Genomic DNA, 26,922 nt, shown 5'->3' on the forward strand with positions numbered 1-26,922 from the left:
TCTGCATTTCCTTTCCTTCGAACCTTACTGTTTAAGGTTCCATACCACCATCAGTACTAGTGGATGCTCTGCACAATGCCTGTTCCTTTGGTTATGAAATATCAATGTGGTGCAGTGGTTAAATGAAGAATCATCCATTGGGTGGGGAGCGTGCGCTATGGGCACCTCTTAAGAGACCACATCCCATAACCTTGCATGCACCATCTCCTCAATATGAGTGTTAAAGTCAAGTGCTCACTGAATCCGCCATAGCCTGCTCCACATTAAATCCCACACTTAAACCCTTCTATACGTTCCACCTCACACAGCCCCCTACGGAACTCCACACCCCACTGATATCCCAGACACACACCAAGCACCATACTGAGATTCTCACTGATAACACTTCCAGTATTTATTTTCTCACAGAAACACAGTGATGTAGGACCCACTGGGGTTCTTATTCTTATTGCTCTTACTCATCAAGAAAGCAAACTAAACCCATGCACTGCACACCAGCTTTTAACCTTTCTTCAATCTCTTTTTAACAGCCAAAATTGTGTCCCGTCCCCCCACTTTTAAAACCCTTAAACGTTCTCTTCCAATAACCAACGTTACTCCTACAACGAGCAACAAGACTCTTCTCTAAGATCATTTCAGAACAACGCAATGAAATGAAGCCTCTGGCTGCGCGCTCTGGCTAAACTTTTGCATCGGCCACCTCTACTTCCTAACCCTAACCCCTCTTGCCCCGCACATGGAGGAGGCTTACTCAGAACCGGAAGTGAGGCATGAATGCGTGATCGTGAGCGGCGGAAACTGCGCTTTGAGACTCGTTGACCCATTCCCCACCCCCACCCCCGCCGCGCGAGACATCGCGAGAAGAGCGCGCTTCCCCGGTTCTTTTGTGAAAGCTCGCGAGAGAGGCCTCTCTCTCTTTCCCTCTGACTCTGGCCCAGCAAGATGGTAGGTAGCGATGCGGCGTGCTCGGCAGAGGCGGTTTTGCGGGGCTTCTCCGGCGCCTCTCCGCGCAGCGTGTGAGGAGGGCGGCTTCTGGCTTGAGGCCTGGGCCGGGGCCTTCCTCCTTCTCCCTCCTTCTGCTTCGTCCTGCAGTCGGAGAGAGGCGGAAAAAGGGAGCCCTTCCTCCTCTGTCCAGAGCCTCGTGGAATTCCCTGGAGCGGGACGTGGCAGCCGCATCCCCAGGACTGCGCCCCGTTTTTGTCCCCCCCCCTTTAATTTCTGCAAATAATTCCGAAATGGGCCACGTGCATCTCTGCCCGGCGGGGCGGGGGGAGGAATGTGGGAACCCTGTATGCAAGAGACGGCTCTTGGACACCCCTTTCGGAAGAGGAAGGTTCCTCACTGCAGAGCACATGGCCTGTAGAAGCTCTTCTCCAGAGTACATAGTACTTTTTTGGGGGGGGGGGAGCAGGGCCTAATAATAATAATACCCTGCCCATCTGGCTGGGTTTCCCCAGCCACTCTGGGCGGCTCCCAACAGAATATTAATAGTAATAATAAAAAAGCGATATATTCTTCCCGGCTAGAAAGACCACACAGCAGAAGCGTTTTCCTCCCTATTTTATTTAAAGTATTTATACACTGCCCCCTCATTGAAATGCCAAGGCAGTGTACAGTATATAAAATTAAAACAGCGTGGTAGTGTATTTGTTTCACTTACTCAAATCTTGTTGCGCAGGCTCAAGATGGCTAAGAGTATATTAGTGTAGGGGTGGGCTGACTTCAGTCGGTTGTTTTTTTGTTTTTGCTAGATCCAGTTTATATTAAATTTGCAATGCAAGTGTGGCTATTCAGGACATTTTAATTTAAAGCATAACTGGGCAGTGTTAAATCTTAAGAGCCTAAGAAGTGCCTTGCTGGATCTGATTAGAATTAGAATCCCAGCAGCCAAGAGGTACCAGGTTATCTGCCAGCAACTGGTCAGAGGTCTACCTATGGAATATGATCTACCTTCTGTCCACCCCTATAAGCATAAACATAAAGAACCATATCAATGCCACAAAATGTAACATGCATTAAAAAAACCCACAGATATTTATATATTGAACACTTCTCTTTTTAAGCCTGCTCTTCAGCCTAAAAGCTGCCTATAGTAGCTTACAAAAATCAGTAATGAAACAGCCCCTGCTCTCAAGCTTACAAGTGAAAAATATGATACAAAAGGGATTAGGAGAGATATTGGAAGAAAGCAGATGTGTTAGTTCTTAGTTACAGAGTTTTTATAACTAAACAGTTCATGAAAGGAGGAGCCAAAAAATTGCGTTCAAACCATTAGTGGGGAAAGGGGGTTGTGCTTAAATTGTTTCATCTGAAGTAGTGTGGTCTGGTAGGGGTTGATAGCCCTTTTACGTCAAGCATTGTTGTGTATGTTGTTCTCATATATATATATTTTACACAAGTCTAATCTTTTAAGCCTTCCAGACTGAGGAAGACCAGGAAACTGAGGGGTCATGTTAGCCATGGCCACGGCCGTATCGGTAAGTGTAGAGGATTATTTACTTTGTTGGTTTGTGCTCATTCATGGTTTCAGGATATCTTCTGCTTTATTACTAGAGTAAGTCATGTAGAGGATAACAGTAGTACTTGTAAGCTTCATTTTTAATACTTAGTTATTTTAAGGTTTGGCTATTTATTTCACAACCTTGACTGAAATAAAACCAGAGTGCAGGGGAAAATGATGATGGTTATAGTGAGGTTGGGAAAGGCATGTAAATACCTAGAAATTGAAGTTGAATTCAAGGTTTTAATCTGTTCTTCATTTCTATTATAGGCAAACACAGGAAGCATCCTGGAGGCCGTGGTAATGCTGGGGGTTTGCACCACCACAGAATTAATTTTGACAAATAGTAAGCATTTTTTCCTCATTTTTTGTTCCTTCTCAAGCATTTGATTATATAATGCAAAGAACAAATCCATAATAGGTACCAAAATAACCTTTACCACCCTGTAGATGTTAATTTTGTTAAATATAGGCTGAAGTGGAATCATAACCTACTCTAGCTTAGGGCCATGAGGCAGTCCATTACACTGTTTCTGGTGGACTTTTGTCCCAGTAAACAAGCGGAGGATTTCAGGTTTCATTTTGAATTAGGTATGCAAAGCTACTTATCTATACCAGAAGTGGCCTGTTTGGTGGGGTGAAGTTGCTACACTGCTGCAGTTTGCCTGGATAGGGTGATAGTGAGGTTGGGACTGTGTGTGTGTATGACCAGGAGCACCAGAATGTGTCCACAGCTCAGACTGCCACCATGCCAATGTCGGAAGGGCAGCTCAAACCCATCACATGGGCTGCTACTGATCTACAGCAATCGAGACTAGAGTCACATCTAGATATTCTCAGTTATCATGGTGTGCTATAGTACTCGAAGAGCAATAACTGACCTTTATTCACTGACTGCCCTATTCATAGTTCAGTCAGTCACCAGGTTAGTAACAGAAAACTCATATCCCAAACTGGGAGGTGTGGGGCCACCAGGAGGATCGGTATCATCATTCTGCATGTCTTTGTAATGCTGAGTCAATGCTCTGATTTTCCAAAAGTGTTTGGTGAATTGCTGGAGTTGCTGCAAGGAAGCAAATAGAACTGTGTGTCTTTGACTGCTTTCATATAAAAAGCAAGAGCTTGGAGGACCTCCCATTGTAGCCACAGTTAAGGCAAATATTTATTGTTGGATCAACTACAGCTTTCCCTTTCCTTTAGAACAACATATTTTTTTGAAGTTGCTGTAGCTTGTCTTCTGTCACAGAATATTTGGGCATAAAAGTTACCTGTAGTGCAGAACCCCCTCCTGGCAAATTATAAATTTAGGGTGGTTTGTGTACAGCAGTGTGTGTAATGTCGTGTTTTATGGTACTTTGGGCACCAGGCAGTGAAATACTGGGACAACTGTGTAAGGACACAGAAATAGACAGGGTTTTCCCCCCATCTGATTAGTTTGATTTTTGCTCTAGTTGATTACCTGGAACTAAATAAGTTATTACTTCGGACAATAAATACTCCTTACAACTCTGTATTTTCTTGTTCTTCACCTCTGTGGACCACATTAACTCAGTCTGAAAGTGGCTAGGAGACAATGTCATTGAGGTGTGTGTGAGGGAAATAAGCTGGGTACTAGTAGACTAGATATACCTTGCAATGGTTTTAAGCATAAAAAAACCTGACGAACCTGGCTAGAGAAATTTAAATGAAGACAATTTCTCATTCAGTAGGCTATGCATTTAATGTTATATACTTTGTATGTTCTCTAGCTAGGTAATGATGCACATGCATTTCAAAATGAGTTACACATTGACTGTATTCTGCCTGTGATTTCTTGCCAGTCATCCTGGTTATTTTGGAAAAGTTGGTATGAGACATTACCACTTGAAGAAAAACCAGCACTTCTGTCCTACAGTGAACCTGGATAAACTCTGGACACTTGTTAGTGAGCAAACAAGACTCAACTATGCCAAAAATCAGGCGGGATTAGCTCCAGTTATTGATGTTGTACGCTCGGTAAGTTTATTTTGATAATATAAAATGTGTGTGAAGCTAGTTCATTTGTGTAGTATGGTAAGTCCTAAAAGCTGAACTTGTAACACCCCTTACTTGAAAGTAAGGCCCATTGAATTCAGTTGGACTAACATTTGCGTAGACACAGTTAGGTGTGCAGCCTAATAAGGATCACAGGGTTGTTTACAGTATAAAAGCACAAAATACACAACACAATAAAATACCACCCACTAGCATAAAAGGCTATAGTTTAATTAACCAAAGGGGAATGTTTTTGTCTGGCACCTAAAATTATGTAATGAAGGTGCTAGGTGAGCCACCCTGGAGTGAGTTCTCTTAGGCCAAGATGAAACTATTCCAACAAAAATGTCTCAAAACAATGTACAAGTTTTCAAGTTCTCCAGAACTCTTCTTCGGGATAGATACTAAATAAAGTTAGGGAGAATTTGACTGGTGGTAAAGCTGACCAAGTCTGCATCTGGTGAGTGTCTAGAGTGCAGATGTTCAAATGAGGCTTTGTTAGGTGCTATGCAGGTTTTAGGGTGCAGGAAACACAGTTGTCAATTGCCTATCTCTGAAAATACAAAGCCAGCTGTTCCCTAGGTCTGTCTCCCAGATGTAGACATAGATGGCGTTCGCTCCCATTCTTTCTCTGCCTCAAACTTTGGCGGCTTCTTTACCATCAAGCCTGATGAAGAGTTGTGGAGAACTGAAAAGCTTATGTGCTATTTTGTAACATTTTCATTGGCCTAATAAAGCTATTGTCATAATTAGGATTTCAGTATAGTTATACTGTATATTAAACACTTGATTTTGCTCTTAATATGTATGGCCACCCAGTGTTTGTGTTGAGACTGCATTGTGCACACTGCATTCTTGACATTGGCTTTGTTCCTAAGTGCGCTTTGATCCACTGTAGAATACTGATCACAGGGGGAAGAAAAATATACTAAAGAGTTCCTGGTGGGAACAAACGTAGGATCCAAGTACGTATACAAACCTTTCATGGTATGTGCTCAGGCCGAGAGGACAAAATGACATTTCAACATAGCATTTTAGTTTTCTGACAACCCTTTCTAGAATATCAAATTGTTCTGTCTGCCAAAGTATTTTTAAACCAAGAAGACAAAGTGAGAAAATACTGAATATGCATGGTGATTTATATTTTGTAATTGGTAAATGTTTGGCAAAACTTTTTCTAAAGGTCATTTGTTACAATGTCATTGTTACATACAGTACGTTGAAATATTTTGCTTTTGATTTGTATGGAAATTGGTTCAGCTGGTAGTGACTGCAAGAGGCTTTGTGTACCTTATATTTGGACTTAAGAGTTTTTGCTAAATCTTCTTATCTTTCCAGGGTTACTACAAAGTCCTGGGCAAGGGGAAACTGCCCAAACAGCCTGTAATCGTGAAAGCAAAATTCTTCAGCAGAAAGGCAGAAGAGAAAATCAAAGAAGTTGGTGGTGCCTGCGTGTTAGTGGCATAAAGGATTTTTCTATGTATCCAGACTTCAATAAACACAATTTCAGCTGTGTATTCATAAGCTTAAAATTTGAAAAGTATCTCATTGCCAATTCTAATACTCCTAACTTGATTTTTTTTGGGGGGGAAGGTCCATCAAGAGAGTAGTTTTTTGTTCAAAATGTTTTCTTGCAGCTATTTCAGTGTACGAGCACAAAAGTGGCACAGGAGTCAGAATTTCCGTTTCAGCCCTTCTCATTGTAAAGATAGGCTTAAACACATGAACCTTGTTTTGTGAAATTGAATGTGTTTGGAGTGTTCTACATGTGAGAGAGCACCTGCACACGAGCAGTTCAGACCATGATACCAGTGGCTTTTGTCCCCTACTGGGAACGTGTCTTTCTGTGCCAACTGGTTGTGGTTGCCCAGAATTTTGATTGTATGCCATAGTCTTAAGGTGACCATGTTCACATTATTCTGCTGTTTAATACATATGTTTTTTAGGTAGTAAACTATGTGCAGTTCACACCAGCAGATGTGAACAAGAACAAACTAGCTATATATTATTTTTAAGGAAAAGCAGAAACATTTTACAAATTTAGGCATCTATTTAAATTGAAATGGTTTTTCTTCGGAACTGAATGATTCCCTATGCAGGACATAATTTGTTAAAAAACATATACCAGGACTCTTAAAGGCAGCTCACAAATTCCAGTGTACACCCAGGAACCAGTGGCATTACCATACCACTCAAACTTCTCTTCAAACTTCTTTAATGGGATAGTCACCACTGGCATTCTCCAGCAGACTACTGGATGCAGGAAATGTCCTTTTCGTGTATCAGGGAGGAGAGGGGATTTTCACTGAGCCCCCTCTATCTACAGTCTTAAAGGTTCTAGAGCAACTTTTCAGAAAAAAACTGGTGAAAAATCCTCTGTACTTTAATATTACACAGGAACGTGGGAGGACAAAGCAGAAATAACTATTGGTTAAGCTAAAGGCTTGTGCATAAGTTAAGTGGTGTATTAGTGGCTGTGCCAGCACTGAAAAAGCGTTCTCATGGTGCCCAGAGCAGAGCATCAGTGAGGACTAATATGGAGAAAGATGCTCATAAGGGACATACCTGGACATTGTAAAAAGGCAGTACTTTACCAGGATAAGCTGGCTACAACCTGTTTTGGATCCTACATGTTCCACCAGCTAATTTTGTTTTTCAAAGTGGGCCTGGGCCATAAAGGAGGATCAAGAAAGTCCCTCCAACACCAATCTGTGTGATTACTTTGTGCAATTTTGATGTTGTTAGTCCTATGAACATTCACTGGAGACACATCCACTGGAACGCGTTCCTCAAAATTATATCCTCATGTAACAAACAAAAACCAAACAACTTCAGCTTTTATGCAAACTTTTTATTAAAAAATGGAAGTATTCCCTCAATATAAACTCAAGCCTATTCAGAACTATTTAAGAATTGCAATACAAACTTAAGTGGCACTAGCAACATATCAGATGTGCAGAACCCTCAGACTGGATGCAGACTGACAGAAACAAGTTTACTGAAACATTTGTGGAATGACATACCCAGATTGAGATTAGAAAGTTGTGCTGGCCGAATGTAAGGTTGATGGAGAACAACTTGCTTCTGTTAAACATATTTGTAGTTTTAAGAGTTTTGTAACAGAAGGCAGCTTCCAAATCACTACCAGTACACCCAAAGCAATGGTCTCTGACTATAACATAGATGTAAACAAGCATTTTTGGTACTTGATAATTTAGACTTCTCAAAAGGATTACAAATAACCATTATTTTCCACTTTAAAGTTAAGAGCGAGAACTGGACGCTTCAGTTGAAGCCAGAAGCCACCACACCCAATGTGACAGATGGGTGTGGTTTGGGTGTTCCAGGCCAAACTGGAACTGTGATGGGCTCCCCCAGCCATGAACAGAACACAATTGAAATTTTAACATGTAGAACACTATTCTTAAACTGGTAGGTAAGGTAGTAGCCTGATCCAAGGTGGTTTGCAACAGGAGCAGTATCACCATGCAAATATATGGTAAAAGAGTAAGAAATGGGTTGCTAAATTCATGTTTGGTTTAAAACCGGGTCCTGGGCCTGAAAAGGTTGAAGATGCCTGTAATCCAAAGTCTATATTTGCTCCTCACAAACTTACCAAGACTACAAAATCAGCAGGTACTCTTAATCCAGCGTGGTTTGGGGGCTCATCCACTTAGCACACAGAGTTGATCTGGTGCATAGTTTCCCCCCCCTTCAAGCAGTAAGGTCTCGTAACAACTTTTCCAAATAAACTGGATGGCTACAAAGGAAAAAACACAATGCAATGTTGCTGTGTGGCTCATTTTTACTTACAAATCTCTTCCCTTGAAACTCTTTACTCACTTTAATCAGCACTCTGCCTCCCCCAATTTTCAGAAAGTTCACTGGAATTCAGGTGTAGGTCTGTCACTAACCTGGTGACTGACTTTGCTACAGAACAACAAAGTCAGTGAATAAAGATTAGTTTTTCTCTCCGAGTACTATAGCACACCACAACGACTGAAGACATCAAGATGTGACTCTAGTCTCGATTAATTATAGGTACACAAGCTTCTTACTCATTTACTGTTTCAACCCAATACGCTAATTCTGTCTAGAACTGTAAACACATATTTTATTTCAGAAACAGAAAGACTCTCACCAAAAAATGATCGCGCGCCTGCTTGAACTTATTCGCTCCTTTTAAACCCTGCTCCCCGCTACTCACCACGTGAAAGGAAGAAGGGAAGCAGGAAGCGGAAGAAGACCTTCCTCAAGGAACCTCCCACAATGCTCTCAGGGTGCGTGCGGGGGGGGGGAGGGGCACATAGAACGGGAGAGAGAAGTGAAGCTCGGCCATTCCTGGAGCGGCAACACAGCCTGCACTTCCGGTGGCCATTGAAAGCCGTCACGCTGTGGTGTAACTGTGCCGCTCCAGCCCTGTGGCAGCTCTATGATAAATGCCCGCTTTGCACTGGAGGGGAAGGGTGGGGCGGGAAACCAATCCAGGGATATACCGGAAGTTTTCGCTCTCATCGAAGTGTAACGCAGTTAGCGTCAGGAAGGCGATGACGTCACCTAGCTTTTGGTCTTGCCACTCAAGTGGGAGGAGAATTCAGCAGAGCCCCTGTTGAGGGCGGGAAACTTTCCTCAGCGCAAAAAAAAAAAAAAAAAAAAAGCAAGCTCCTAACACCTACCATTGGCTGATATATTTTTTAAAGAAAGGCTTCGCCTGTGGAGGTTTTCCCCTCTCCTCCCTTGAGCGTAGTGGGCGGTATCTGTGCTTTCAGTCAAAACTGTATTCTTGTGGCACCTCAAACACTTACAATTTATTAGAAGGCAGTTGCTGGTGAGCCTTTAAATGCAGCCCTCTTCGCTTGATAACGTCACTGGAGAATGCAAAATTGGAATAAATCCCAGCCAAGTCATTTTGTTGTCCTTTTGTATCCAGCGGGGGCCCTTGGTCCCTGAACTGTATGTTCCTCGGAGTGCAGCCTTGCCATTCAGGCATGCTCAGAAGCGAGTCCTTTTGATTTCAGGGGTACTGACTCCCTGAGGCTGCACAGCTATACACATCTGGGACTATGTCCTATTGAACTGAGTGAGCAGAGACTTTCCTCTGAGTAGAAACAGCTAGCATTGGCCTCGGGCTGTCGATATTTATTCCGTACAGTACTTCATTAATGAAGCCACCTGCTGTGCTGCTCCCCTTTCTCGCTTGATCTTCCAAGAAGCAGCTATATCCTAACTAGCCTTTTCATTTTCCGCGTTGGGAATGTGATGTAGTATCACTTTGCAGCATAGTGGGAAATTTAATAGGTGGCCACCCAGCACTGCTTGGAACACTTGCTATTTACTATCAGTGCCAGGTACTCTGGGTGTGTAAGGTATAAGGCAGTCTTAAGGAAGCTGGTCCTGAGCTGTATAGGGCCTTACGTGGTCAGGGATCGTTGTCTCTCTAATTGTGTGTTATTCCACATTTCTCACTGCAGCGGTTTTGTGTTATGCCATACCAGCCCCATATCAGCCATTTTGTCCCCAGCACCCTCTCAAAAGTCATTATGTGTCCACTGGCCCAAAAATGTTGTCAACCCCTGGTATAATAATAATAATAATAATTATTATTATTTATTATTTATACCCCGCCCATCAGGCTGTGTTTCCCCAACCACTGTGGGCAGCTTCCAACAAAACACTAAAATACAATAACCTATTAAACATTAAAAGCTTCCCTAAACAGGGCTGCCTTCAGATGTCTTCTAAAAGTTTGGTAGTTATTTTTCTCTTTGACATCTGGTGGGAGGGCGTTCCACAGGGCGGGTATAGGTCAGATTAAAATAAATGAGAAAGACTTGGGGGACGGGTGAGTAAGCTGTGCTCCCCCCACCTCAAGAAACATAACTATTCCAGGGCAAGGGGACATATTTGTCTTCTTGACTCCAAAGCCTAAGTTCAAACAGTGACAAACCCATATACACATCTTTAACATCAGAATGATGCAATGGCACGGGGCAAATCTGACACTAGGTGGCCTGACTTGTGCTAAATGGGCCCCAGAGCAAAATTGATATTTTTGTGTGAGCATTTCTTGTCCCCAGAAGATCCTGGAAGATACACTTCCAAGCAGGAGATGAACTAAAATCAGGGGCATGATGTTACAAATGAATGTTATAGAATACACAAGTGCCTTTGGCCACCATAGTAACAAAATCCAGGAAACAGGGCACATATTTTATTGTGTTCCATATGTCATGGAAGGGTTAGAGCATACACCAGTCAGAAAACTCAACATGAACTTCATTGTCTCTACAATACAGAACAGCAATAGCAAACTCCTGATTCCTCCAAGTACATTTAAATAAAGTACCACCTGGGGATTAAACTATATGATGACACTGTCTACACACAAAAATAGAAAGACTGGACATTTTCATTTGTTCCTAGAAACTCCTCTGTTTTATTGTAAATAATTCATAGTGTGTCTAATAATTGCAGTTATATGCATCTCCCAGGGATAACAGTTTATTTCCTGAGCAAAATGTAATGGGATTGCTCAGCCAAGATCATGCAAAGAAGTCACATGCATCTTAGATAATTACATTGGGAAAAGAAGAATCTGATATTTTGCTGACCCACCAATGGAATATAAGGTTTGTTTTTTATGTCGGACTACTGACCAACTACATAATTTTAGTGATACACAGCAAGGTTTTTTTTAAAAAATGATATTTATTACTTTTTCAAAATTTCCAACACAGCACTACAAACAAAGAGAAAAAGAAAAAAAATGGGCAAAAAAGAAAAAACAATACGAATACAATACAAAAACGCTACATGGACTAATAAATCAAGCAAAAACAAACAAAAACAATTTAAAAACACCTCAAACATTTTCAGTATCTTATATTTCATTCACTTATTTCCAGCGACTTCCTCACACCTCCCTTTTTGTATTCCACTTCTATTATTTGTTTCAGCAATTCCTTTCCATCTTACTCTGTTTTCTGTTCTATAATTATCTTAACACATTATTGCCATACTTTTCCTTTAATTTTCTATTAATCTATTTATATTTAATTCCTTATGACATTTCTACTAAAGTCATGTAATTTCATTCCAACATTTTTCTAACATTCCTTAATTTTACAATATTTCTATAAATAGTCTTTAAACTTTTTCCAATCTTCTTCCACCGACTCTTCACCCTGGTCTCGGATCTTGCCAGTCATTTCCGCCAATTCCCTATAGTCCATCAACTTCGCCTGCCATTGTCCAACACTTCAGTGTTTTCAAGAAGCAACCATTCTCTCAACCAGCAAAAGGCAGATGGTTCACAACGAAGTTTAAAGGTCTGGCAGGGCAGGTCCACCTCCTTCTTTAGCATCCATCAATATCTTAAGCTTAACTCGAGGCTTCCTGCCCTGCCAAACAACTCTAGGAGCATCCCTCTGCCACCTCCTGAGACCCTCCATCCCATCCAGAGCTTGCAATGTTTGAAACAAAAGCAACATCCCCAGCAACACAGCAGCCCTCATCCCCACCACAATGACTCGGCCCAACAGTAACAACTTCTGATTTGTCCATATTTCCAAATCCCCCTTCTCTTCAATCCAACATCCTTCACAGTTGTCCTTAAGCAGATTCACATTTTTGGCGGTCATACTAACCCCCAAATACCTCTCTTTCTCAACCAATGTTAGTCCTGTCGCCTCCTGAAACTCTGTCAGGCTTTCCTTTTCCAATTCAGATAGGGCTCTGGTCCTCAAATTCATCCGTTCTTCTTTAAGTTCAATCATAACGAATGTCAGCTTATGTTCATCAAGTTGTCTTTGTATAGATGGGACTCTCCTCTTCAGTTGTATTACTTTAAATTCAGCAGCAAGGGTTTTTTCCCTGACTTCATCTGCAGTTTGCCGTATCAGAGTAGATTCCTGTATCAGTTTCTGGGTGGTTTCTGAATTGGTATTCACCTTTTGTCCCAAATTATTTAAACTTTCTACAATTAAATCAGTTTCAATATTTGCAACATCCAATTTCACATTTATCGCATCTGTTTTCTTATGGAGTTGTTCCAGCGAATCGTTTATTTTCAATAATGCAGCCACTAAGGCCTCCTCTGTCGACATCCCGTCTGTTTTTTCCTTTCCGTTTGCCATAACACTTAAGAGATTCAAGGTCAATTCCAAAGTTTCACACTTTTCTTATCTTGCAGCTGGAAATTCCCCTAGCCCAGCTCCTATAAAGTAACCAATTTCAAAAGCTTCCACTAGGGGAAAACAGGTTGTATTTGTATCGGTCAATATGTCCTCTTTTAAACACAGTTTCAATAATCTGAAGTTAGTTTCAATTTTCAGTTACTTTCCTCCTTTTTTAAAAACAAGCGGAAACAGTAGAAACAATGTATTTCTCTTATTTAGCTAGCTGTCAATGAACGTTCTAAGCGCTGTCAATGAACATTCCAAAAAAAACACCAAAAAAACCCACATCAGTCTTACTAGCAGCCCGTTTCCAGGGTCAGAGCGGCGGTGTTTTAAGCCTCTTTGCTCTCTCCCGCAGGCATACTCAATCCACAACTTCCCCCTCTCTTCTCCTGCCTCCAAGAGGGGGTTTAATGTTCTTTACCGTTGGAAATTTGATCTTTTACAAAAGACCTTCCAGGACTCCAGCTTGCAACTTCGTTGCCTCAGTCTATTTACAAAAAGGGAAGGCGGACTTCCTGTTTTGAACCTCCCCGTTACGATACCAAATTAAACTTTTAGAGATCCAATTCTTCCGTTTCAGCTCTACTCACGGGTAATTACTTTAAAGTCAAATTGTCCACAGGAAAAGGTCAGCGCTCTCCGGCAACAGCTATGCGGCTTCGCTCCGTGGAAGAAGCAGACGATTCGATGCACCGCGCCACTCACCGCACGTCGCTCCGGAGCCCCAAAAACCGGGGTTCCCCGCGAGTGGGGGAGGCGCAAAAGGTGCCCGCTGAATCCCACGTTCACAGGCTTCTCCTGCCTGTGATTTTAATGGGTCTCCGCCTTCGTCGTGGCGGCCAGACCCAGATTTCCATGGAGCAGATTCCTCCTGGTCAGGGGAATTCTGCCATTGCTGGAGGCGCCTCCCCCGGAAGTCTCGATACACAGCAAGTTTTATCCTATGAAAATATGCTGCATAACCAGGTCTTGGGCAGATGCTTCTTATATTGTGTAGAGTTTTTCTTGCTTTTCTCTTGGTAGTATTTGAATAACAGAACTTTCTGGAAATACTGTATATGATCATTTTAGGATCCCAGACCTTTATATGAACTTTTCACTACTGCACCAGCATTCTGCAGGTAAACCCTTTAATTAGTGAAATGTTTAGCATTTAATGCTGGGTGCTTAGACAGTCACAATTTGTGGGTATGGTTCAGTGGCATACTGGCAAATGCTATGTGTACAATTGACATTAATTTGGCATTCTTGCACACACTGGAAAGTGTGGTATAACATTTGCTTGATATAATGTCATATAGCCTCTCCTCAAATTTTGTGCAAACAAATCAGGTAGAAGCTCAACAAACAGTCTGCAAGCAACTTTACTGTGCTACTGACCTCTGTAGTGATGGTTCAGACACTAGTGACTGGTCCAGCATCCTAATGACAAAGAATGAGAAATCTTTCTTACACAATCTCAAGCTTGGGTCACAGTTTAATGACATTGTTTCTCAAATTATTCAATATTTTCAAATCCACCATTATTGTCTGTGTTCTTTTTACAACTGTTCTGCTATTTGACAATTTATTTGGCTCAATATAAAGTTCTGCTAGAGATGCAAGAAGGAAGCAAAGCTGAGTACCTTAAGCAAATATATAACCTTAGGGCAACATCATGCTTACAAAGCTGTAAGCCCCTGCTCTGTTCACTGGTGCTTACTCTTTAGTAAGTATTCTGTGGATTGCAGCCTTAATATAAAAAGCTCAGAGTTTACTGCTGGGAGAGCCTCGCTGAACTGAAATGAGTAATAGTCACGCCAGTGAATCACTCTCTGGCTCATCTATCAGTGTTGTCTATCTTTTCCTTTATGCTTCTCACAAGCAATCTACCTTTTTTATTTTCAAAAGCCAGCTTCAGCTGCAAATTTGCAAAAACAGCTTGAGCCTGGAGAGGAAAGATGTGCTTTGGTTGAACATATGGAGGACACCATCATTCAGACAGCTCCAGCTTGTTGAGTAAGAGAGTGCTGTTTACGTTCTTTCCTTAAGGTGGGGGCTGTGGGACACACACACACTGTAGTCATGAGTGTTTGAGGACTCACCTACCCATCTCTTTGCTTAGGGGAAACAGATGGAAAAGATGCAAGAGTTATGCTGTGATGACTTGGAGGCATGGTCTGCCCTTCCCTGGTGAGTTGCCTTTCCTTGCTTACTTACCTTATCCTTGCACCTCAGCAGTGGAGCTGAGGTTCTTAATGGGTGTTTGCATCTGGAGTCCCATGTTCCTGTGAGTTATTGTGAAAAAAAAATGTTAACAACATTCCTCTCCTTCACACCAAGTATTCCTTTTCATCAACATTTGAAGGTCTTAGTTGTCTACCATAAGATAGAGCCCCATGTCCTGTGCCACGATGTATTTATATATAAATAAGCTGTGTTATGTTTCTGGAGATGATATACCCCTGTGATTTGTTTTTGAGTTATTTTAGACCCCTGTCCTATGATATGGTATGACAGCATGGTAGAGTCGTGATCGTGGTCATAGCACAGGGCAATCACCTTAGGCTGTCCACTGATCCCTTAGTTTTATTTAACTTGCTCTGTCTTTTAATTTGGTATGTTACACTGTTGTTGCAACTGACTTCTGTGCATTAGATGTCAACTGTGCCCATTTAGTCACTTGTGTTAGTGAGTACTGTGGTAATAATGCCAGTGTTGAATAATGCTGGTGCAACAGGGGCCTCTTCTGTGTCTTCTTCTAGGGCTCTGGAATTCTCTTTGGGGAAAGTGTGTCTCACTGTTTCTTTAATGGCCTTCCAGAAGCTAGAATAAACTTTTCTATGTAAGAAGGATTTTTGTTTACAGATGATGGCTTTATTGAATTGGTTTTACTACTCTCTCTACCTGTTTGTAATCTGAAAACTGTTTGTAATTTTTGAAAACTGCTCCGTTATTGTTTTTCCATTGCTGTTTATAGTATTTTAATGGTTTTGTAACTTATGTTTTAAATTGTTAGCTAATGGTTTGATTTTGCTGCTAGTCACCTTGAGCCTTTTTATGAGGACAGGCAGGGTACAAGTGTTGCCAGCAAACTAACCCACTACTCTGATTCAAAGTTTTGTTCTGCCAGCATAAGGAACTAGTAGTGATCCTATCCCCATCAAGTGGTTGTAATTCAAAGGCAGAATCACACTGTCGGTGCTTCCAGACAGTCACAATTTTCAGGTGGATTTCAATCATATGCTGGCAAATTCAGGTTGTGCAATTAAAGTTGATGTAGAGCTATTTCACGACAAGCTCACTTCCTTTCAAAATTGGACATTTTGCAATAAGGAAAGTGATGAGAAAATGCATTGGAATGTTTGAGATAACATTTGCTTGCCGGAGCATTGTCTAACCTCCCCAGAAACAAATTGGGATGAATGCTCAATAATTAGCCAATGTCAGCTCACCTCCTTGAAAACTTTATGCAAAGAAATCAGGATGAAATCTCAGTAAACAGGTTGCCTGGATGCAAGCAGGAACTCTGCCTTGGGTTGTTCCCATGTTGTATTGTATGTGTGCCTGGGATTGCTTTTGCCCATAGCAACTTGATGGTGCACTAAATCCCAAGGGTGCTTTTTCAATCAGAGAGCAGTTTGGGTGGTTCTGTGCTGTGAGCTGCTGCGGCTCAAACTAAGGGGAAATCTGCAAGTGTGAGTACGGATATGTTGCACACATTTTACTTAGCTTTTCTGGGGTGTGGCAGTGATGGGGTAGGGAATGGCAGCAATATTTTTTTAGCATGCCTCAGTCAATTCAGAAAATGCCTGACTGTGTCTGCCAACAGATTCTGCAGTCTGTAGAACAGGGGGCAGGAACGGTAATTAATTATGTGTCTCACATCTTTTGTTATAAATCAGGAATTATTATGTGCTTAAAAAAACAGAAGAGAAATGACAGGGCAAAGAATCAATCAACAGCGATATTCTCATAGGCCCACACAAGGCACCAGGTGCAAATCTCTAATTAATATGTCAGGAATCTGAAAAGGAAGGAAAACAAATCTGAATCTCAGTAAAATGATGTTACTGTGTGTACTGAACACCATTGAGAGGCAGTGAAAGACAGGAGATATCCTGATTTGAGCCCAGCAAAAAGTAGTCTTTTATGTGTTGGATATTGTACTTGATAACTTTGACTCTACAGCTGTGACAAGGCTAGGCATGATCACAGACTGAATTATGTGGCTATCTATTCCATGATAAAATAATCAATGATGAATTTGGGGCTGACCCATCTATACGATGAAAGGGACATTTTTCTTCACCATTGGGCATTCAGAAATTACTAAATAATCAGCTGCTGAAATGGGGTGGGGAGCAGTGGTTTTCCGAGGGAGGGAGGGTAAGGAAAGAGCTCATGGCCCCATTGGGGCAGGGTTAGCAGCATGTTATATGAAAAGAGATGGACATCTTTGGAATAGACAGCGAAGCAAGCATACAGATCCGGGTGGTAGAGTCATCTGAAGTTTTCTGATAGGAGGCGTAACTCCTGTATTTTGTGAATGTAAGTCCTACACTGATTACCATGAACATCCGGTTTTCTTCTGTGTCCTCTCTTGTATCACCCACACGTGGGAAAAATATTTTGAGAAAGCCTCAAAGGTGTTATTTACTGTCTTGACTGAAACATTCACATCCATAACTTCTGTCCAGGACACCTATATGTCTTGGAATAGCCTTGAGTGAACTAATCACATAGCTGTAGATGTGGGAACAATTTATTATTCATTCTTGTTCATAACAGAATAGTAATCTGGCAAATGTATTTATCCATTTCAAACTTGTTTGGAGGACCAATGGATATTGTTTGAAGCTGCTTGGAAGGGACTTGCATGGCCATGCCAGTAAGAAGGCTGTGGATAAAAATGAGAAAGCCAAGGTAGGCTGAACTCTGTGGGCAACTATACGGGCATCATCCTAAAATTTATGTGGGAGTTTAAAGCTGCATATAAACTACTAAGCCCAGTTTCCTGGAGATAAGCCTCATGCGACACAGTAGGAGTATACGGTATAGGATTGGGCTGTTAATGACATTGGCATGGGAGGGAGCTAGCTGTGAAGGACAGGTGCCTTTAGAAAGCACATGTGATGCACATGGCCTAAAAGTATCCTGCTATTGTCCATGCTTGCTGAGTGCAGGGACAGGAAACTGCTGACATTTGAACTCAGCATGTTATGTGGCTTTAAAGAGATCAGTTGTGCCGAATGTGCATGTCTGAGCCCGGGGAGTGGAGGGAGCCCTTTTGTATCCAGCTTGTGTGTGTGTATGTGTGCGCATCTGTCAGTACTTTTCCTTATTATGTACAACCTGGTTAGCAGCATCCCTGAACAAACCCTTTTCCTGAGAAACAAATATATTCTTATTGGTTATTAAAGGTAAAGGACCCTTGGACAGTTAAGTTCAGTCAAAGGCGACTATGGGGTGCGGTGCTCATCTCGCTTCAGGCCAAGGGAGCCAGCATTTGTCCACAGACAGATTTCCGGGTCATGTGGCCAGCTTGACTAAACAGCTTCTGGCGCAACAGGACACTGTGACAGAAGCCAGAGTGCACAGAAATGCCCTTTACCTTTCCACCACAGCAGTACCTATTTATCTACAGTCATACCTCGGGTTGAATGTGCTTCAGGTTGAGTGCTTTCGGGTTGTGCTCCGTGGCAGCCCGGAAGTAACAGAGCGCGTTACTTCTGGGTTTCGCCGCTCATGCATGCGCAGATGCTCAAAATGACGTCACACACATGCACAGAAGCGGCAAAATGCAACCTGAGCACGTGCTGACGTGCCATCACGTCTTACATTCTATTCAGGATGCGAACGGGGCTCCGGAACGGATCCCTTTTGCATCCCGAGGTACTACTGTACTTGCACTGGTGTGCTTTTGAACTGCTAGGTTAGCAGAAGCTGGGATAGAGCAATAGGAGCTCAGCCCATCGTGTGTATTAGAGCAAACTCTGTGGGAGATGATTTGCCCTTTCTGAAGCAGGTGAAATTCACTAGATATACAATATTTGATCCTTGAATGGGGAACCCAGCTCCTTTCTGGGTGCTAGAAAAACAGAAATGCTTACTTATCTGGCATGAGCTGCATCTGCCATTCCCTGCTGCTGAATCCGCTTTTGAGATGTTGCATTTTACCCTGGAGAACTGCTCAGCTGTCTCTGAACCTTCCAGATGATGTCATTTCCATGCCCTCTTTTTCCAAGGGAGTTGCTGTTAAACTCAAATAGCTAACCAGAACTGCTAGTGAACTGCGGGTTTTTTTTTTTTTTTGTTGGTTTGTTTGCTTGCTTATCATGTAGTAAGTGCAACACTTGTGGGAATCTGAGTGCTGAACTGAAAGTTTTCAGGAAAGAGGTTTTGGCTCAAAATTGGGAGCGGCTTGTCTCCCCAAGAGTAAGGGAGAGATTTTAGAAAGTGAAAACTGAAAAAGTTTAGTGGGAGTGAGAGGGCTTACTATTGGCAGTGAGTGCATGGTTGTTCTCTCAACTGTTTTAAAAGCTCCATTTGTTCCCTTTCTTTTTTGAGGCATTATAAGTGAGAAAGAGCATCCATCATATTATGAAGCCCACATTGCCCTGGGATGACATTATGTCTACCAATGGTAAGGCACATTCGTTCCATAACCCTTGTGCAGTTTATTCCCCGCTCCTGAAAAATAGGTGACCACCTCCCAGTCCACCACATGTGAATGAGACAGTGAATTTGAAGGCAGGCATTTTCCGTCAGTTTTTTTTTAATGGATTCCAGAATGTGAAGCTCACCAAACTATAGCCATCATGACCGCTAGATGTCCAGTGAATAGAAACATTAAAGGTGATGGAGAATTTCACCATATTATTTTTTAAAAAACCAGAATTATAATTGCACCTGCTATTTTTGCTAGCTTCACATTACAGGCCCTAGATTATAGGGATTGCACGTAAAATTGCTTTGTTGAAACCTCTCCAAAGGCAAGTGATGCAATGTGTTACATGCAATGCTGTCTGAAAATGAATACCCCTTAGTTTTAATTAGACATTCACCCGAGGTATGGATGATAGCATAACTTTATTAATCACACCAATAAGAGCTCAGGTTGGAGAGTAAATAAAATGTTGCAAGCAGTTTGCATAAGTGTTCAAGGTGGTTGAGTTGGAGTTGCTTCAGACCTGTTTTGGTCAGTGTCTGCTGCTGCTGCTGCTGCCCACTCAAAAGGTGAGCAGAGCAGCTGGGCTTGGTTAGGTAAATATGAAGACATACAGTACAGCATTTTGTATTTTAAAATACTCCCTGATATCCCCTAATTGGGCCTTAGAGAAAATGTGAATAATATCAAGAGTTCTGAGCAATTGGTTAATGCTCTTTGAGAGTTATTATCCGAACATTTGCTTAGAGAAGCAGGAAGGATGATAAGGCAGGTGAAATTATCTGGGAGATGGATAGAAATTTTATCAGGTTGAAACAAATGTAGGTTCATGTGCATTACTCAGATATGAATCGCCATGATGGATTTTCTAAGTAAAAATCCAAATTCAGATGCTGAATACTACTTTCACTGTTTGACTTACTTAACATAGCAACATATTTAGTTAAAGAATAACTTTTTCTTAAAGTTCTTTGTTATCCAGTGATGTAATATTATATCCAGTTGTTGACATCATCATCATAAGGGCACCTTCAGACTGTTTCTTATTTTGTGGGAGGGATTCAAGCACGTATCAGAAATTTAGATTTGAGCAATTAAAGCTGATTAAAGTGATCCATCATCCTTCACAATAAATTCACTTACAAGCACACACACACTTTTTGCAGTTAGGAAAGTGATGGACAGGGCTTTTTTCAGCTGGAACTCACTGGAGCTCAGTTCCAGCACCTCTCAGTTGGGCGCCATTGCCATTATAAGAGAACAAGGGAGGCATTCATGGGGAATTCTGGCACCTCTTTTTCTAGAAAAAAAAAGCACTGGTGATGGGTAAATGCACTGAAAAATGTGAGATGAATGAATGATTGACAGGAAGATGTAAAACTCATACAAACCAATCAGAATGAATGTTCATTGTTGTATAATCACCCCACAAACAAATCAGAATGAATGCTTAATAATGACTGAACATAGTCTAACTTCTGCAAAAGCTTTGTGCAAGCAAATAAGAATGAACGTTCAATAAACAGGTTTAAGGCTGGTGGTTCAGGTCACTAACGTGAGCTCTATGTCTCAGCGGAGGCTTTTAAAGAACACTTTAAAAACACAAAACTGTTTCCTTGGTGTAGTATCACTCGTACGGCACCTGTGGCCAAAACACCACGTAAACTAATCCTCATGTTCAACTCAAAGGCCTGGATTCAATGTTCTCTGACCACGCTGTTGTGTTATCATGGGGGTGAGAATAATGGTTGTGCAATATAAAATCCAGCGCAACAGTTGTGCTAGCAGAAGCTTGTTGTACAGCAGGTTATTCAACAGAAAGTATAATCTGTTTTGCAACCAACCACAAGAAGCAGGCTAGCTTCCTGCCCTTATCTTGTAGAAGCCATTTTGCACAGGGCAGCCCAACTTTTCATACCAAGTGGGCTGCATGAGTACCTTGACACTTAATTTTTACCTCGCACTTTCAGTACAGCTTTTTTTTTTTGCGGAAGGGGATGTCAGAAGAAATTTAGTCATAATTTGCTGTTTGGGAACTGTTTGCTCAGGAAAAGGGTACAAAGATTTTCCTGTTATTTTTGCCATTGTTTTAGAAATTCAGGAACATAAAAACTGCCTTATATTAAGTCAGACCCTTTGTCCTGTCTGCATTGATGGGAGGGTCTCCCCAGGGTTTCAGAAAGAGGATGTTCCCAGCCCTGCCACTTCAACATGCAAAGCAGATGCTGTACCACTGAGCTATGGCCCTTGGGGTTCCAAGACATAAAAAACAAGTACACCATGGGTCACCATTTAAAAACCAGTGTCCTTGACCATACAGTTTTAAAATTCGGTTTATAGATGGGAAAAATATGAAGCCAAATTTAACCACATCTGAAGATGACCTAAGGAGTTTCATTACTTCAGTCAGAGTTCTCTATAATAATGCAATTTTTCTACAGCATCTCATTTTTGTCTTTTTAAAAGAAGCTTGGATTCAGTTCAAAACAGGTATCGGGAAAGCTTCAAAAGAAGTGGATCCTGTGTATATTCTTCCCTGCCTCTTTCAGTCAAAAGTATAAATAGCATCAATCCATGTGAAAAGGTAACAGTATTTTCAAGACTGATGAGCTGCATTTTACAGAAATTAAGATATCCTAATTTGGACATGGTGATAACCCCAGAACTGAATTTGGTCTATTGATATTCATACATTGTTGTTTGAGTTGTACAATCCCATGTTGGATTGCTTTTTAGATGTACTGATTGCATCATTCTTCATACGTACAAACAGTGGCTCTCTAGGGCAATGCTGAATACTCTTTCCTCCACCAGCAGAGGTGTAATAATGATATACTGTATTTAAAAGAGGTTTCTGTAAAGCACAGGCTCCAGAAATATACCTTCCTTGGCTTTAGATGACACTGAGTTCTGAAGTTCAGCAGTTGCATAGGTAGCTGAATATGTACCTTGGGGTGAATTATTGCTTGTGATTTCTTCTTGATGGGTTGATAGCAAGACACCTCTATAGTCTCCGTTTGCAAGCATCTGTTACAAGCCGTATTGAGAGTTTCCTTTTAAAGAAGATCTGGTAAAAAACAGAATGATTGCTCTCATTTCTGTCTCACCATGGAATTGTTCCCCCCCCCCCTTTTTCTATTGATCTGGAAAAACAGCTGAGAAAACGTACTATAGACTGAAAAGTAAGAGGGGAATATAAGGCACATTAATGGTCTCTGTTCTGAGCCTAGTTTTTGAAGAGGGCTTTACCAAACAGGAAAGGAGCCCCAGATGAACACCGGGAAGGTCTAGTCATTTTCTCTCATCAGCACTCCTGACGCTGTACAGTAAAAGCTGTTTCCAGGGATTACGCGGTGCACGCTCTTCTGCTTAGTAACAACCCATTTCCTCAGCCAAGAGACACTTATTTGTGCTCCTCTCTTAAGTGGCTGCTTTCCAGAGAGAACAGGTAAGCGAACATGAAAAGTAATTTTTTTCCTGAATAAATAACATAGCCTAGCAGCAGTTTGCAAGGAGGGTGGCATAAGCACTTCCCATTTCTAGTCGGAGCAGCTGTCTGTCAGTTGTGATTCACTGTCTGTAAACAGGCAGAGAGGTTATTTTGCTGGCGTGCTTCATGTTATGCTGATTAAGTTTGGATAGCCATTCCAAAGGAAAATGCATTGATAATGGGAGCAGCATCATTAAGGTTTAGAAGGTAATAAGAGCAGACAGCAGCGGGGGGTGGGTAGGAGTGGGAGTTCTGCATCTCTACAATGTACAGGTTTAAAATTACCAAGTATTGCAAGTGGAGCTTGATTAGCCAGCCCAGGGTAACTGAAGGTCAATTGTATCCCGTGGGGTTAAAGATTCAGACAGCAAGATGCAAACACATTTGTTGTGGATCAAAATCAAGCTGTTACCGATATTTAGGCAGACGATCAAACAGGGGATTTGCCGAATGCAGTAACTGCATCTACCTAAGACTTAGCATTATTTAACAGTTGCCCTTTTGCTTTTTACATTTTTCTCTTTGGGAGTCTCCTTGCTTATCTAGGAGGCCTGAAGGTCATGGTCACTAGAGCTCTCAGTTCTCCAAATACACTGGCTGATTCAGACATACAGACTCATTTCGGTGTTTACATGTTTGGAATACATTTGTGTTTGAATAAGTGGCTTCTGCACACACAGTCTTTTGAGAGAAATGGGAGAAAGGTCTGTCTTGCCTGTCCAAACATGCATGGGCTTGTGTGTCCATGTGGGGAAAAATGCACACTTTCCCAAATTTGGCCCATGATGGCATCCTGATGAGGGAGGGTGCGAGGTTCTACAGTCTGATCTTAGGTAGGCAGGATTAAAATTTCAAAGATGAAGAAAGACATGTTTTAAGATAATTTGCTGGATTTACTTTTCTATTCCTCATAATATTATCAAAGCAAATCAGATATCTGCAAGAAAAACAAAAAATCCTGTGTTTTTTAAAAAAAATCAAAGCCTTTGGGACAGTTATTGTTTATGTAAAAGCCAAACATTTGCTATATTGTTATGTTTTTCCCAGTAAGGCCATCATCGTCATTTTAGTAAAAGCAGGCATCATCTTTATTTAGTATGTGAGCTTCAATTCTTCCATCCATGAATGCAGAATAAATGCCAAGCAACACAGAGACATGTGTAATAAACCCAAATAGCTGCTTATTTTAGTGATAAGCTGAATAAGAAAGGGGTATTTTAAGTGGAATAGCAGTGGGGAAAGGGATGGTTAATAATTCCCCTGCCCTCTTTCCATTACAACTCAATCCCTCCCAGTCCACTCCTTCTGTCCATTGCTCCAGACCAAATTCCCTATGTTACTTCTCCACCCCATAGTAGATGTGCAGAGGACAGACTTACCCACCCACCATGCCTGGAATACTGGATACAAGGCTCAAGCAGAAACCTGTTGCTACTTCCTCCACTACCTGACCTGTTGGAGTCTGTTGTGTTGTGCTCCCTGGCTCACCCAGCCAGCAGAATTTTTGAAAAACAGAAGTTGTCAGTCCTCTCATACCCATATGACACTTAAGAAAAAAGGAAGCAAAAAGCCATTTCAAACAAGTTCACTGAATTGTTTATAGGAGCCTCCCTATTGCCAGTGTGTTGATCAGAGGTATATTAACCCCATCTAGTCTGAACATAGGAGAGGACAGCTGTACAATTTTTCTGCCTAAACCTGCACTGGAAAATGGTGTGAAGCAGCCCTAGCAAGAGTCTCAACCAGGCCCATGTGTTGCCCCAGGCAACCATCTGGACTCTAAACAGATGTGTACAAAGAGTCAAATCAAAACTAGCAATATTTAATCCTTTGAGGTGGGATATGTACTGCATTTAATAGCTAAACGTGTTATGCTGAAGTGGAGTTAATCAAACCCAAAGTCAAGTACTTTGTGGGTTGTGAACTGGCCTCTGCTGCTGCATATTAGTTATTTGAAGGGTGCCTTTGGTGAGATCCTTCACACTTTGAAACTGCCTGCCAAGAGAAATCGTAGGAAAACACATTTACACTCAAACTCAGGGCTTGTCCACATTTATGCTTGTCCTGCCGCTTCCTCCTGGGGAAACCTGCTCTTTACTGCTGAATTGGAGTAAACGTCAATCGGATTTTCAGTGGATTGATACCTGCTTTGATTCAGTGGCAACATGCAGGTTTTCCTGGGGAAAGCAGATGCACTGGACAAGCAGAAAATCTCTTGGACCTGTGCTTTCTAGGCACAGGACATGCAAAGTATGGACGAGCCTCAGTGACAATTAGAAAGCATTGTGTATACACTCTCTCTCACAGCCACACAACCCAGGCTGTGTACACATTGCCAGCTTAAAACACACCTAGGTTGTTCTTTTTCTGAGTTCACATTGAAGCTGGTTTGGAGAAAAATGCATAAAAACGCAGTATTTCATGAATGTATAGATACAGGATGTCAGATGTACACCACTTCCCAAACCAGCGCTGGGGGCGCACTGGATGCAGAGTAAATGTGAATGTGTACACAGCCCCAGGCTTTGTCTAGTTTCAGCGGTTTTATTACCTTCTTTTTTATTACCTACTTTTGCTTCTTTTATTACCTTGCATGTTTTTGTTGTAGTTGCATACTTATTTTAGTCTGGCTTATTGCTTGCTTTGATTGTATCACCTGCTGTCAATCCCTCTGGGTGGGGTACAAATTTAATAAATAATATTAATGGAGTGCAGACACATTTTATACACAGCTCAGATTTTGTCCAGTGTTTCACTCTTCAAAAATGCTACCCAGGACTCCAGACTGATATTTAGAACTCAAACGTTGCTATTACTTATTTCTACAGCACCATCATAGTGCACAGAGCAACACAAGTCCGCTCACCCTCTCAGTGTGGCGGCGTTGCGGGACGGCAGAGGCGCCTCCTAAGTCCCTAATGAGGGTGGCTCGGGATCAACACCCTGTTCGGATGAGCGGCGGGGGCGCTCCAGCTTTCAGGATCTGGATGTGAGCCCAGGATTGGCAAATGGGCGTGCAGATTTGGATGCAGGCTGGGCCAGGGGGAGGAGCTGATGGAGCAGGAGGGCTTCCCTCAGGCCATGCCCAGGTAATTTAAGCAGCCTGTATCTGGGGTCCTTACCTGGGTTTCCCCATCGTGCTTAACAGAGTAGCACAAGCCAAAAAGGCAGGCTCTTGCCTCGTAAAGCTTACAAGTGAAATTGGGTAATTAGAAGAAGAAGAAGAGTTTGGATTTGATATCCCGCCTTTCACTCCCTTTAAGGAGTCTCAAAGCGGCTAACATTCTCCTTTCCCTTGCTCCCCCACAACAAACACTCTGTGAGGTGAGTGGGGCTGAGAGACTTCAAAGAAGTGTGACTGGCCCAAGGTCACCCAGCAGCTGCATGTGGAGGAGTGGAGACTCAAACCCGGTTCCCCAGATTACGAGACTACCGCTCTTAACCACTACACCACACTGGCTCTAGGTGCAAAAGTGGTTCAATGGAGAATATGTATCATACGCTGTTTTAATTCCTTCATCTCTGTTGCTTGCAGCCTAGAAAAATAAGCCTAGTAGCTTTTCTCACTGTGTGTAATGGCCCCACAACAAGATAAAGTCTGGTTGATGCTTTGCTTACTAGCCAAATTTGTTGCAGTGATGAAATTTAGGCAGGAATACAAATGTGAGGCCCATCTTATAATGTGAAAATAAAATTATGGGTGGGACAATAGCACAATAACTCTGTTGCCATAGCACATCCTTCCTTAGTTCTTCCTGTACACCTGTTGGGTTATAAGCTCATCTGGAAGGTATGTAAATATGAAAAACATTATTATATTGAAAGATTTTGTATTGTATTGCAGTATTGCTGCAACATTGTCTTAAGCAGCTTAATTAATAACTGTAGATACAATTCTACGCAGGCCAGGTTTGGGCTGGATATCACAACATTTGTTAGCCCTATCAGATCATCTTCCATGCTTACTGTATTTTTCCATGTATAAGACAATGCTTTTTGCTAAAAATAAAAAAAGCAAAAATTGGGTTTCGTCTTATACACGGATAGTGAATGCAGAGGGGGGACGTGCGATTAATGGCAGCAGCAAGCA

General features: G+C 41.9%; 2 protein-coding genes and 1 long non-coding RNA gene across 7 annotated transcripts in view; 2 read left to right on the forward strand and 1 right to left on the reverse strand.

The window, feature by feature from the left end:
- The first annotated feature begins 850 nt into the window (after positions 1 to 850).
- Positions 851 to 6,045, forward strand: RPL27A (ribosomal protein L27a). The gene is made up of 5 exons (XM_081014107.1): positions 851 to 945; positions 2,414 to 2,477; positions 2,771 to 2,846; positions 4,321 to 4,495; positions 5,852 to 6,045. Exons 1-5 carry the CDS (start codon positions 943 to 945, stop codon positions 5,978 to 5,980), a joined length of 447 nt encoding a protein of 148 aa, XP_080870233.1. The 5' UTR covers positions 851 to 942; the 3' UTR covers positions 5,981 to 6,045.
- Positions 6,046 to 8,222: 2,177 nt separating this feature from the next.
- On the reverse strand, positions 8,223 to 8,733 carry LOC308481597. Its single transcript, XR_013988764.1, has 2 exons — positions 8,655 to 8,733; positions 8,223 to 8,273 (listed from the first exon to the last, which is right to left on the reverse strand). It is a non-coding gene; the product is annotated as an uncharacterized lncRNA (long non-coding RNA).
- A 677-nt stretch (positions 8,734 to 9,410) lies between these two features.
- TRIM66 (tripartite motif containing 66) overlaps positions 9,411 to 26,922 on the forward strand; it is a 66,949-nt gene continuing 49,437 nt past the window's right edge. The window contains exons 1-3 of one of the 5 annotated variants that reach the window (XM_081013905.1): positions 9,411 to 9,515; positions 14,588 to 14,691; positions 14,798 to 14,865. The gene's annotated coding sequence lies outside the window, so the exon portion shown is untranslated. Of the gene's footprint in view, positions 9,516 to 11,010; positions 11,143 to 13,879; positions 14,692 to 14,797; positions 14,866 to 19,242; positions 19,319 to 22,161; positions 22,791 to 26,922 lie in introns of those variants that run through there. The other 4 variants (XM_081013908.1, XM_081013907.1, XM_081013904.1 and 1 more) reach the window with 4 other exon arrangements.

Source organism: Podarcis pityusensis (genome assembly GCF_964106645.2).
Source record: "Podarcis pityusensis genome assembly, chromosome: 1".
In the NCBI taxonomy this organism is placed as follows: Eukaryota; Metazoa; Chordata; class Lepidosauria; order Squamata; family Lacertidae; genus Podarcis; species Podarcis pityusensis.

Excerpts from the sequence above, each read along its gene's own strand:
- RPL27A (XM_081014107.1), top strand. Across the intron at positions 2,478-2,770 it reads CCATGGCCACGGCCGTATCG|GCAAACACAGGAAGCATCCT; the intron begins GTAAGTGTAGAG and ends TTTCTATTATAG. Across the intron at positions 2,847-4,320 it reads AGAATTAATTTTGACAAATA|TCATCCTGGTTATTTTGGAA; the intron begins GTAAGCATTTTT and ends ATTTCTTGCCAG.